The 14557-nt window shown below is 41.4% G+C and overlaps 1 protein-coding gene across 2 annotated transcripts in view; it reads left to right on the top strand.

Annotated features, from left to right (window-relative positions):
• stxbp5a (syntaxin binding protein 5a (tomosyn)) overlaps positions 1-14557 on the top strand; it is a 79105-nt gene that overhangs the window by 36639 nt on the left and 27909 nt on the right. For both annotated transcript variants that reach the window (XM_034528056.1, XM_034528057.1), the window contains exons 5-7: positions 2428-2562; positions 9660-9723; positions 10313-10396. In XM_034528056.1, coding sequence (XP_034383947.1) covers positions 2428-2562; positions 9660-9723; positions 10313-10396 — 283 coding nt within the window. The remainder of the gene's footprint in view (positions 1-2427; positions 2563-9659; positions 9724-10312; positions 10397-14557) is intronic.

Genomic DNA, 14557 nt, shown 5'->3' with positions numbered 1-14557 from the left:
GTTGTATTAAAGAAGACTTGAAACTAGCAATTGAGACCATAAACTCATGTTTACAATGTTTACTGAGAGAATAAATCAAGTGAGAAGTAGGCTCATTTTCTCATAGACTTTCATACAATCTGACTTCTTTCTTCAACCAGAGCAGTCTCCCCCTGCTGGTCATTAGAGAGAATGCAGGTTTTAAGACACTTCTGCATTGGCGTCACACGGCAGAGCCGAAGGTGGCCGCCTGTATGCAACATACATTTACAGAACATATGTAATTACGTGAATTCATATCGGACAGTCCGCCACAAGTTGTCATGAAAAGTCCTGTGGCTCTTAGGCATCTAGTGAAACTGTTAATGGTAGTAAGTCATCTCGTGCTCTGGCAACCCTTAACATCATGTTCATGAACAACTCATTTGCAGGACTACAAATTACGTTTCCTCCCATATGTTTTTTGCAAAGCACATTGGTAATATATGAATAGAACGCATTGCAAGATAGTCATGTTGCTCGTCAGGTGAGCATGTGCAACTCTTCCAGTATTACGATATTCCTGTATGTAAATGTAGGTTAGTGTGTTTGAGTGTTTTGAGAGTGTGTACATTTTGGATTGTGTGGATGAGATTTCTGTCAAGTAGCCCAATTCCTCTCCAAAAATGAATATATTCATGCTTTGGAGCAGAGCACTGGGGGAGCAGAGGAGGAAGGTGTGTGTGTGTGTGTGTGTGTGTGTGTGTGTGTGTGGGTGTGTGTGCGCGTGTGTTTGTGTGTGTGTGTGTGTGTGTGTGTGTGCGCGTGTGTTTGTGTGGTGGTAGGAGCTGCTACTCGGAGAGAGAAGAGAGAAGAGAGAAAAGAGAGAGAGAGAGTGAGAGAGAGCATACAGCGCATTAAAACACACAGACACTCAAAGTCACTGCAAGGACATGTTTACACAAATCCATGTGTTGCTTGTGCTATTGAGTGTATGTTTATTTATACAGTATAATGCAAGGTTTATGTTTAACCCTTTATATGACAAAACACATGCATACTGTCTACTTCTAGCATCCTTTGCCAAATATGTTCAGGAGGAAACATAATTGCTGCGCAGATCACTTGCAGCATTTTTCAAATCTAGGTAGTGTCACTTTCTTGCACTTTGCAGGTATAAATCATGTGACTTTCATACCAGAGACCAGAGTTTGAGTCCAGCATCGTTGACTCTTTCCCTATTAACCGCGTGCTTTCACTTGCCCTGGACCATAAACATGCGAATCATGCTTTAGTTGCTAGGAGTGGATATTCTAGCGAAAAAAACGTGTTGATTATGAATGTTTTTCATATTCATTCAATTAAAATGTGTTTAATATGTTGATGTTTATGTTGATCAAAATAAGATGTCTTTCTTATTATATATAGTTGCTTGGAGACATGGCTGTAATGCCATGTAGTTTGAAAAGAGTAATTGAAGAATGGGTAAAGGGTTTATTTTGATCTCTCCTTAAATACTGCACAGGGCCTAGTCTTGAGTTTAATGCCATATTAATGTTATATTAATTTATCTCTGACAAGATGACACACTATTTTATTTTTTTGACATACTATATCTAACGCATCTTTGACAGCAGATATTACATCTGGATATTCAACTTGTTGTGCAGAGTGATTCCATTGCTAAATATGAGCCGATATGTCATGAACGCAGAGGAAATACTCCAGTATGTCCTTCCTGTTGGAAGTAATAGATACAGAAGAAAGTGCTGTCAAAAGAGATGGACACAACTTAATCTCTCTCCCTACTTGGGTGGTGTGTACCAGCTGATGAGCCGGGGGTGTTGTCTTATAGACACAGGCCTCTGAAGTCCACAGGTGTAGCTCAAAGCACCGTGCCGAATAAAGAGGATCACTGGAGGAGTTTGGCGACCTTGAAATATTAGCACGGCGGATTACCAAGGTTGTACATTATTATTCCTCAGATGGATTGAGGGTTGAATTGAAGGATGGATGAAAGAGCAAAATGATAAAAAAGGAATGAGAAGATAAATGGATAGCCACAGCTAAGGAGGGAAGGGTTTCTAACCTCTCATTAAACTTAAGTCTGATGGATGGATGAAAAGAGGAGACGGGGAAGTGAAGATGAAAACAGGAGGATTCTCGGTGTCTCTTTGCCCTCGTGTACCCTGTAGGTCTGGATAGAAGGTGGCTGATTGAATGACTCAAAGATCTCTTTGGTTTGCCACTCATGTCGCCTGCTTCGGCCTGATTGAGTGGTAAATAATCCTCTCACAGTTTTGCATAATGTGTCTCCCGTTATAAAAGGACGTTGATTGATTTTCAAGATGCTTCTGTCTCTCGGCTGTCCGTGTCTTTCTCCCTGGTTCCACCTGGTCCGCCCTTCCTCTCCCTCTCGTCTGTCATTCTCTGCACACAATTTTAACGCGTGTCTCCTTCTCTTCACAGAATAACTTTCTGCCACCTGCCCTTCCAGAGTAAATGGTTGTACATCGGCACAGAACGAGGGAACATCCACCTCGTCAACGTGGAGTCCTTTATGCTCTCAGGCTACGTCATCATGTGGAACAAAGCCATTGAACTGTGAGTGTAACGGCCCACGTGTCACCCTGATGTTGCCTCCCACTCCCAATGCCCTGCATGTTCCTTGCATTTGCTCTCCTCTTTTTCCTCTTCTTCAAATGCTGCCAACTTAGCATGCTGCTGGGCAGGTTTCTGTGCGGTATGGAGGGGGTTCTCATCCACATTGAATCCCTGATACGCGGATCAATAGTTGAACTCTGTAGGAATCAAACTCATATCACTAGTACTGCAACATTGATCCCAGGGTCTTGACTCACCTTGCAGAACTTAAGAGAGGCAAGTGATGCCGTGTAATCAGCATTGTACCTTTCAAAAGGTTATTGTGGCTTAAATATAATGAGATAAGAAAGAATTAGTCAGTCTACCACTTTCAGGCACAGTGTCGGACTCCAGGTAGTGAGCGACCTGTCTCTCTGCTGTTTCAGTGGATCTGTCAGTTTGACAGGCTCCATTTTGGTTCCCTGCTGTAGAGACTTAAATTATTCACTGGAGCGTTTTGCTTCACGCTTTCCCCCTCATCCCCTTCTGTGCAAGTGTGTGCGTGGGAGGAGAGAGGGAAAAGATGGAGGAAGGGAGTGAGGGGGTGGAACAGGTGTCTGCCGACATCAGTGTATGGTACACACAGACGTCTCTCGTCGACAGAGCCGCAGGGAAGGAAAGGCGCGAGTGAGTGGTGGGGGAGAGGGGGGGGGGGGGGGGGGGAGTGTGTGACATAGAGGAGACGGGAGTGGAATGGATGAGACGGGGCTTTTGCCTGGGGTAAAGGACATGCAGAGGAGGAAGGTGATGGAGGAGAGGAATGGAGTGGTGACAGAGGGATAAATACAGGTAACGGAGGGCAGAGCAGAAGAGGAGTTGTGAGGATAAAGAGGTGGAAGGAAAAGGTTTTCAATTAAAGAAAAAAGAGGGTACATAGGAGGGATTTTTGATGAGAAAGAAGGTAGATGTGGATGATAAGATGGAGAGGTAGATGCAGGAGTTCTTCTTGACTAAAAGATAAGCAATAACTTGCATTTTTCTTTGGTATTTTTATTTTACCTTTACGGTACCGTTCACTCCTCTTCACCTTACTTCACGTCAAGGCTTCTTTCCCCGACCGTCCTCATATTATTTTAAAATACCTCCTCCATTCCAAAGCTGCTCTTGATGCCATGAAAAAGCGTTCTCAACGAAAAGTAAAAGTGAATATTATGAAAATTAATAAATTAATACAACAATTATGAGGATAATTAAATCAACATGCAATTATTGAAATAATGGACTGCTTTTATGAAGTGCTTTTAGCATCTCATTCACCTGTTCTCACACACATTTTGCAAGTAACCGTGAACCGGGACTGGCCGTATAAGAATGGGGTACGCCGGGTATCAGACCCCAAACACTGCATGTACACGATGGCTGGTTCAACCTGCCAAACCTCAGCCGGCACAACAAAGGGAGATTAGTCATGTCCTTTCCATAACAGTAGCGTTGGTATTAGATTTAGAAATTTAACATTTCTACATGAAGCAAAAGGAGCCTGTAAATGGCCATTTAGAACGGCCTCAATATCCCCTTCTCCACATCACAGATTTCAGAAGCTGTAAACATTACAGCACGTTTACCATATAGCTAGTCCAGGATAATACAAATGTAAACTTTCCATTTATTTTTGAAATAATACAATGACATGTACAAATTACAAGTGGCATACAGTACAGTATGTTTTAGTTCACAGTAATCTTGAACCATATTGACCTGCATGACCTGATATTTTAGCTGTATACATCTCTACTTTATCTCCATTTCTTCAACCCACCCAAAAATTAAAATGCAACAGCTTTGTTTAAACTCAACACTTTCTTTGACATATATTGTTGTTTCCATCCAAACTTCAGCCCTACACATTTATTGTAAAGGAGCTTTCTATATCTTTTGGTTAAGGCCTCAATCCCTCACACAGCCATTCTATGAGACACTGTGTCTTGAAGATGGCGGCAGTGCCAGCAATTGAGTCATGGATGTGTTACAGAAGAAGTTTGCATATATGTCTATATTTATGAGTTTGTGTCTGTGGTTTGCTTTGACCCAGATCAGAGAGGTGTGATGTGATTCTCTTGTTCTTTCTCCTTTTGTTCTTTGCCAGCTGTGGGGTTGGTAGGGTTGAGGTAGTCCAGGTACAAAAGCCTCTGTACCTTTCCCATTGTTCTTCTCTGACTCTGGCTTTAGAAGAAGTTAGTACTTGATCTAAAAGAACGGGAATTACCGTAGTGCTGAAAGAATTATTCTCTTTTAGAATTGATGAATTGGTTAAATACTGTATTCAGGAAACATGTTAAATGCTTTTCTCTGTTTTTTTATCATCATAAATTGATTATTAAACGAAATGTTGTTGGTGTTGCAGACTTGAACTTCTAAGCTAAGTCATATTTCCATATCATCAGCTGAACACTTGGAGTTGTCTACATTAGTATTATTGTGATAAACTGGTAGTACGTGTAGTGCTATTAAAAGCATTTTTAAAGATTGTATTTTAAGGCCTGCCTTCTACACCTTTGTTCTATTGTAATTGCTGCAAGGAGTCTAGAATATGATGTGTACCTTGGTCATCTTCCCTTGGGCCTTGTTATTTGGAGACAAGCTGCAGTAGCTGTGCCAGTGGCCCCAGGCCTGGCTCGGCTTGGCCTGGCCTGGCCTGGACTGGCCTGTCCCAGTGCTCTGTGTGTTTGTATGACTCACATATATTACAGTGCATAACAACTGCTATGCACTATAGTTCAGTCAGTGCTTTAGGCATTAAGGACATTTCCATAAGGCCACATGTGAATCTGTGTTTGTTCACATGATGCATCATTTTATGTATGCACTGTATATGCAAGAATATTTATAGATTTGAACCTGGCAGCATCTGTGTGTGAGTTTGATTTTGATTCAGCTAGATGGTCACTGGGTACAGAGGGCCGGAGAGAAGTGGGACAGGAGTGGTGAAATGTTATGGCTTACTATGACACATAGTTCACGTGGACATGTTGGCCCGAGGCCTATTCTGTCCTCTTTTATTTTCTCCCACTCTCCCAACCTGTAATTACTTATTTTTCATGCTTAGACGTTTTTATGCATATGAGTGGACCTGAGCTGATACAGTAGTGCCCCACTAGGGAGCTTCACGGTATCCAGTATCCTCAAAGCCATTGACAGTGGTCCCAGGACCCCAGACTGCAGATGGAGGAACAGTGACTTTTCCTGGTGGACCCAGCCTCCCACCACCCTATGCACTTGGAAAGGTGGCCATTACAAATCATTTTGAGTCTTCACATCCATTTATTCAGTACAGTATACTTAGCATGCATGTCATCATTCAGAAGGTACAGTCTTGGATTCTAAATCAATACACTTCTCTATTTTGTGAGAGTAAGTTTAATACAAAACTAAACCTATATAAGCAGCAGTATCGGGAGAGACTGGAGACAAATTTGGTCCAAAATATACCGGACTAGACTTAAGGCTACAAACCTTTTTTAGAGAACTAATGTTACAATGCCAGCTTGTATCCAAAGAGAGTCCAAAAAAAGTCTCACATCTCATTCACTATTCAACTCGCCTTCTCAGCTTGCGGCCAACAGACACGGCTGGATAGATAGTCTGGTGGTTTCCAAATAAAACCACCAGACTATTGATTTTGAATCTCGCTAGCATATAATGTTGTTTTCTCTTCGCTGAGCAGACTAGAACTATTTCCCGTTGAAAAGTCATATCTGAGGTTTATCCTATTTACTGGAGCAGTAACTTTTTCATTGCATACAAACTTTGTGGGATGGTAAATATTGTGCCAGGATTGTTAGCAAAGCCTCAGGGAAACACACGTCACTGCTTGTGGCAACAATATTTTTATTTCATTTTGTATAAAAATATAAATGAATGGTCTACATTTTAGTTTTCTTTGGCAAGTGTACATGTTAAAAGCAGGATAATGCCCTTTTTCCATTATCAGGATTTAATAGACTGAGGAGAGGCCAGACCCATTAATTCCTGATTATGGACACCTCGAAGGGCATTATCCCCTACTTAACGGAGAGATGATCCCAAACGATCTAACTCCTTTAACTGCAACACGTCACATGATGGTTGTTTCTGTTGGTCTTGCTGTCTTTCAGTAAGCTTTTAAACAGGGAGCAGAAATATGTGTGTCACAGTTGAGCTGTCAATGCCTTTATCATTCCACAGCAGGAGGGGATCTAAGCAAAAAAGCTACTGTTTTGGAGGATTTAGTCTTAAAGTTGTGTTCTTTCATGCACTGAAAAACGTTGCATGTACTCTGTACAGCTGGGCCAGCACTTTCATCTCGAACATGTTTATCCTATGCATTAACACACACACACAATCATAGTCCAAGGTGACATGCGGCCGTGCTGCAAACAGGCCTTTCAAGCCATGTTGCCGCGGAGACATTGTTATGGGGACAACTGATGTTCAGAATTTTCACTGTGCATGTGTGTGTTACTGTACATGTATGTGTGTATGTAGTTAAGTCCTCGTTTTTTTAATTATATTATGTGTGTAATTCTGGGAGGTGAACCCTCCCTTTTCGCTTAAACATCCCCCTTGCGTCATCTACACACCCACAGACATTTCCTCTATGATGCATATGTGTGCACACATACAAATGGTTTATTCTTTAAAGTACTGAAGGCATCACTGCGTTTCAGATGAATATTTGAGATGCAAAGAAGGATTTGGTGCAATAAAGGTTTATAGCATATTACTTTTTTTAACTGAAGGTGCCAAGGACGTGGATATTTTAAGTGTTATATTTGCCATGAGGCATTTAGCTTAACTCCAGTTGTCATCTGTGTGTGACATGAAAGACATTGAATCAGTAATTGTAAGACACAAATGTGATACCCATAACTATGAATGATGCCATAAGGATAATGGCATACTCACAGCCAAACAAGTATGCATTGACATGCATAGTAGTAGAGTAGTGTGCATTTAAAACTAAAGCATCTATAAGCTATCAGAGACACACATCTTCTTTTATTCACTCCTCCCCAATTGTTCTTGTCCCCAAAGACCTTTTTTTATCCTTTATGCAAAACGCAGAGTCATCAGCAGTACGCAGTCAGAAATGTGTGCTTACAGAGGCGTGTTGAAGTTGTGTGTGTGTGTGTGTGTGTGTGTGTGTGTGGCAGGGTATGGATGAGTTTTGGGAGCCTGTCTGTGCTCTGCCCATTCTGCCTCTGTTGCCATGGTGACTCCTTCATCTCCAAACCTGAACATGTATTTTGAGAATGTGTTCATGTCAGATGTATTTACTGTATAACAACAGGTTTTAACAAACCAGATTTGTTTACGGAGTCTCACGGAGGGAGACGGAGAACATTGCGCATTAAAATCCTGGGACAGGCGGCTTTTTATGCAAGTTGCATTTTGTAAATCACCAAGAGGCTAATTGTCTGTTATGGATGTGGGTTTTACAAATGAGGTGGATGTTAAGATGTCTCTTAACTGTGCCGACATGCAAATGTGTGTGTTTGTGTGTGTGTGTGTGTGTGTGTGTGTGTGTGTGTGTGTGTGTGTGTGTGTGTGCGCGCGCGCATGAGCGTTCTGCTATGGACGACTGTTAGCTGAAAGACAGGCAGTGAAGGGGGATTAGATAAATCAACAGCTCCAGCTGCAGCAGAGCTTAGGTAATAAGGCTCTGGCACAAACAGGCTAAATATAGAGACAACTGACTGACTGCCTGCCTGCCCACTAACTGCTACCTTTTAACACACACAAACACAAACACACACACACTCACACGCACCCACACACACACACACACAGGCACACACACAAGCAGACAGTAGATGCTATCCTTCTCTGGGCCCTTGCTTATATACATTTTTAAAACTGGGGTCATCTGAACGCAACTGGCAAATTGATATAAATATGTATATTTTTCTTATATTGAAGCAAATGTTTTTACCGCAGAAGGAATGTAGGAATGTAGCACAGCATGAAAGCAGTGATCTCTTTATTTAAATGTGGAAGTGCAATAAAAATATTTCTTCCCCAAACATGAATGAATAATCAAGTATAACCTTGATCGTACACACAAACACATCACACACACACACACACACTATTATAGATCAAAGACTGAACTGAAAAAAGGGTGGGACTCAGAGAAGAAGTTGCAATTACAATTCCTTCTGCTACTTCAGCACCACGGACAGCGCAATGGACTCATCTGTACTCAGCAAAGTTAGGCTACTCATATTTCAGGGCTATGGTCGGGGCCTTAGATTCTAAACCTCAGTCAGATAAAGGATCAATGAGTCAGGCAGACTAGATTAATATATTCAACGAAACAACCCCTCTTCCCCTACACTCTCGCTGCTGCTAGGGGATGGTCATGGGGGAAGGCAGGTTAACAAGGAGCATTTAAATCCATACACACAGTCTTTATTATCACCAGCATGTCTTTCCTGTCCGACTTACAGATGAATAAAAAAACCATGACCTCCTTCTGTATTACCTCTATTTGGTGACTTCCCCCCCCCCCCCTTGCTCCCAGGTATTGGGGTTATGTTTAAGACTCTAACAGTCCCTCTTTTTCAGCTGTGACCTTCTCTGGCGCTTTGCAGCCACATCATCTCTTTAAGGCAGTGCAGGTTAGGTAGATTCTGCAGGCACGTGGCACGCAGAGAGAGGAGATTTGACATAAGGATGTCTGGAGGGTAAAGCACAGACAGGAGGGAAGAGAGGAGGGGGCAGTCGGGCATTTTGTGCTGTCTCCGCTGACATGCAAATAAATGGTCACACACACAGCAACGGACGCAGGCACATACACAGCCATTGGGGACTGCCTGGCCTGACAGTGCCATCCATCACAACCTTAACAGAGCTTATGTCTTTGAACAGCCTTTTAGAGCCTTGGAGTGATTGGCAGAGCTGTCCTCCCTGGACCCCTTACACAGGTTCAAAGACACTTGTTTCCCCCCTTAACCCTTTCCATACGTCACTCTGCGATGAGAGAACTGTACGTTTGTGGCCTTGTTTTAATGTCTGAGTACTGCATCACAGCTTGAAGAGCAACACATGTATGTCTCTCTCTTTGTCTCTGTCATAAGGTCCTCCAAGGCTCACCCTGGACCAGTTGTGCACATAAGTGACAACCCCATGGATGAGGGAAAGGTAAACGACAACTCTTCTCTGTCCACACACACATGCAAATAAACACAAAATACAAATACACATAATGTATCATTATTAATGTGTCATCCTCTCTCCCATAGCAGTCATATATATATATATATATATATATATATATATATATATATATATATATATATATATATATATATATATACCTATAATATATATTTTATAAATAAATATATATATGTAAACTATATATATATATATATATATTCCACTTTAACTGACCTTTGTACACAGAACATGCTGCATGTATATGATCACACATAAGGGGCTTGAATACAGTTGATCTGCTTTATTGACACATGTGAATTTCTATAAATAAGTCCTCAAAAAAACTCACACTTTATGTTCTAAATAAAACTTTTAGCATCATGTCGTGTGACCCAGGGTGGTCAGGTTTCTCCATGAACCACCACAGCCTGCCTACACCTGGCGTCCTTTCATGCTGCGCGATAATGTCAAATGCATGACTTCTTTTTTCCGCCCTTCATGAGGTCTATTCTATCTCCTCTGTCATCTCTCCTAACTATCTCACTGACTGCCTGTCGCTCTTCCTCTCCAGCTTATAATTGGATACGAGTCTGGGATCGTGGTCCTATGGGATCTGAAATCAAAGAAGGCCGACTGTCGCTACACTTACGATGAGGTAGGCACATCTTCTTTCTTTTGTTACAGTTTTAAGCCATTCCTCCCACTTCTGTGCCGTTTAATGACGATGAAGCTGAATTTTGTCTTGCCAGAGGAGAGTTTTACATCCAACTCTAACTGGAGCCACTAACTGGATTTGTGCTATCGAACTACGAGAAGAATCAAAAATACTTAGCAGTAGCTTCATATTTAGCATACAGAGAGTGGTATCAATCTTAAATATATTTTACTTCAAGCTGAGTTGCTTGGTTACAAAGTATTGAATCTCTGAAATATGACTCAAAAACATGTTGGTTAGTGCTGCAGTCACAAATAAAGAAAATATATTTTTTTCTCATTTACAAAGAACATAAGTTTGCGAAATGCATGATTTAATAATGTCATGATTTATACAGTGTCTCCGGAGTGATGTTGCAAGGCTGCTCAGTGATTGAGCTTGCATATTGCAGTTGTAAAAAGGGAAACATGTTGTAAAAGGTGAAGCACTGAGTCATTTTAAAACACTGACTCATGTGGCTTCATTGGCTTCTCCAGAGGCAATAAATAGTGTGTGTCTATAAATAAAAGACAATAAAAAAACGAGACACAGTGTCAGAGCTGCTCAGATCTCTCTGGACCTGGCATGTGTCAAACCAAGACCATGTCTGTTATCTGTTACCAGATTAGTGTTTATACAAAATATGATCTCCACTTAGTTGCTGTATTTGGATTGTTTTATGTTCTATAATAGATGTGATAAAATGTTGTTTATGCTGGTTTAAAAAAAAAAAAAAAATGTTATTTCCATTTACTCCATGTGATTATGCTTATATGAATGAATATGAATATAAATCGGATATCTCATTGATAAACTTGTCATTTAGGTTTTAAGGTGCTAAATTAGATATGTACAGCATTAATAAAGCAGCGAACAACTATTTTCTATGTAAATAATTGCAAACAATAGCAATATAAATGCTTTTTTTTCCTCCACTTTTTGCACACATACGCACACGTGCAAATAGTCATACAGTTGTGTCCGCCGCTCTTAGACACAGAGCCAGACCGCCTGTTAAAGATTATACGGTTATTGTAACACTCATGCTGGTGCTCACCTCATTGGCTGTGCTGTGCTGCTGTAAGCACGCTGAGATAACAAGAGTCACAGAGGACTACTAGACACAAATATGACGGTGGATTGTGTATGTTCCATCTGTACAGTTCTCTCTCTCCCTCTGGCCCTCTCCCTCTCTCTCTCTTTGCCCTGTCTCCCTCTCTCAGATAAGCTAATATCCTCCTACTGTTCCTAGGGCATTACAATCCCTCATATTGAATCTCTCAAGGGAGCTCATCTCTTCTCTCCAAACCCCTACAGTAACACCTCTCCAGAGACCCGAGGTTGAGGGGGCGGGGTCTGCTGCTCACTATCATTTACACTGACGAGGAGAAAGAGCCTGAAACACGCAACCGTTCTTTCCTCTCTTTTGGAATGACTTGGGGTTATTCCCCTAGCTAATTCATTCAAATGGTTATTAGAGTCAGATATATTTAAAGATTAATTTTCCCCCGAACTAGCCTTCAGGGGCACTGAAGACAACCTTTGGGTTCTCCCGTGCGCCAGTGAAATGTGGTTCTGATGGTCGGGCTGTGACTCTTCTATTATTATTGCTGCAGACAGGGCTGTAGAGTGATGAGTGAACACTGTGGAGGAGGAAGGCACCAGGGCGTCGTGAGGGTAAGGGTGGGTGGTGTGGTCCAAAAATATATGATCTTGATATCAGTGTGTTATGATATTCACTTAAAAGTAGAGACAGAGAGAGAGAGAGAGAGAGAGAGACAGAGAGAGAGAGAGCAGTGATAGACAAGCAGTCTAGAAAATGAATAGAAAGGGGAAAAATACATTATTTTCAGATTTCTGATTACTTTTTGATCTACGCAGAACACTGTGGAAAGGTGCCGCATTGACGGATTTTGTGTAAATGCAGCCGAATCGCAGCTTCATTCTGCCTTCTGTGTGTGTGTGTGTGTGTGTGTGAGGGGGGGCTCACCCTTACTTTTGGTCACACAGACCTGCAGCTCTTCATACGACGGAGACAGCAATGTGATCTGGTTGCGACCATTTTATAAAGTCCCGACCTCACCTGTCCCATAGGCTGACGCCCAGAAACGTCTCGAACAAAGCAAAAATAATAAGAGAAGAGAAAATCCAGGCCGTTGCCAGACACCGCCACACACTTCTAAGTGATTTTTTTTATAGGGATTAGTTTTTCAGTAAGTAAGAGTCTATGCATCTAGGTATGTGATGGGTTTTGCTGTTTAAAATGGGAATAATTACGGAGTCACTGAAGGCTGAACTCGGTCCAACGTCAAGATGGTTGCTGTGGAAACATGAGTCTAGTTTGTTCAGACATAGATGTTATTAACTGCTGAGCCATCACACATATATTCAACATTATAAGCCATTGATATTACATGCAGTTAGTACAATTGGAATTATTTTCCGTCATAAATGTGTGCAAACTCCATTCTGTACAGCGTCTGCTAATAATACTGTACGGTAAAATACGTTTTTTTTACATTTATTAAATCCATTGTAAATTGAATTCTTCCTGCTGTGCACTCTTTTTCCTGCTGTGTGCTTTATTAACATACTATTTGCCTCGAAGCTTGCCACCAAGTATCAAAGTTGTCAACTGAAATGAACAAGGGGGCTTTTCCTCTTCTCCTTTTTCAACAGCCAGCGGACCGGTAGTGACGGATTCAGGCTTTGGAATGATTACGTCTTAAAGAATATTTTAGTTTTGAATGGAAATGTGTGGGTGTTTAAACAAGTGAAAAGGCGGTCTACTGTATGTTCTCATATTTCAAAGGAGACGGATACATGTTTTTTGTGAGTAATGTCAACTCAGAAATTCTTGGCAAATTTCTATCCACTCTTGCACACGTCAGCATGTAAGGTGCACATAAAGGAAATAACTAAATGGTTTTGACTCAAATGACGGCAGCGTTTGTTAGTTACACACACTGTCGAACTTAAACCTGGCCCCCAGACAGCAACACAGTATATAGACAAATGGCACAGGCCGTAAAACTTTAGTTTTTTACAAGCTCACTGAGAGAGAGCGTACCTTCCACTCTGTGTCTATCCGTGTATTGTCTATTATTAGCTGTGGATCAGCAGCATGGGTTTCCAGCGAGTGCTACCCAGAGAGCATCCGTCACTCTGACCCTGCTCCACTCGGCCCCGTCTGACTCAACACCTTGAATGTATGACATCACATCCAGATTGGAGTTTGTAGTTCCTTTCTTCCTCTGATGTTTGTTTCCGGGTGGCTGTCTGTCACTCAAAGAGTGCATGGATGATTCTTCTGTTTGTGTGTCATACCTTCAAAAGAGCCATTATTCAAACGCACTAATTCACTCTACAGTCTGCTTAAAAAAAAGCTTCTATCACAACTCAATGTTGTGTATTTTTATTTTTTGCTACATTTTTACCTGTAAGGTTGAAGATATTTACCTTCCTAATGGTTTAGTATTTCTCTTTTTCTTTTTACATCATTTTGACCATTCACTTGTAGCTTGCCACATTGTTCTAGTGATTTCGTTCTCACTCTCTTTTCACTTCATCTCTTTTTCTCTCTGTCAAATCATGGAGAGAAACCAGTAGTGTTTCCCCAAAAGCCCAGAAACTCTCATGCTCAATGTTTGGTGACTTCTGGTCTGACTAACATAACCAGAAAAAGTTTGTGCGCAAATGCAACCCACCACATGTTGTGTTAACATATTTGAACACCAAGTTCATATTGTAAATAGCCTTGACTGCTGGATGGAGCTTCAGTCAGATTTAAAATAAGTTGTTGGAAACAAATGAGTGGCACTTTTTAAAATCTAGTTCCAAATGGGTGAGGTTTGTCCTTGTAGGACAATGCATTGCGAGAGAGAAAGAAGTTCCTGAGGTATTCTCTTTGATGGACAGCTCAAGTGACTCTATTTGATATGCCTGCATGCACCAAATCCCCCTCCTCACACACACACACACACACACACACACACACACACACACACACACTTGGTTGGCTGAGACGAATAAAAGCAAATGCTCCAATTTTTTCGCATACTCTTAGTGACATAAATCTGGCTTTATTAAGAAGTATTCGATTCGCCCCTAAGATCTGTTGAG

This window comes from Cyclopterus lumpus, chromosome 24 (genome assembly GCF_009769545.1).
Source record: "Cyclopterus lumpus isolate fCycLum1 chromosome 24, fCycLum1.pri, whole genome shotgun sequence".
Classification (NCBI taxonomy): domain Eukaryota; kingdom Metazoa; phylum Chordata; class Actinopteri; order Perciformes; family Cyclopteridae; genus Cyclopterus; species Cyclopterus lumpus.
Note: the sequence above shows the minus strand (reverse complement) of the source record. Positions and strands in the feature narration are given on the sequence as shown.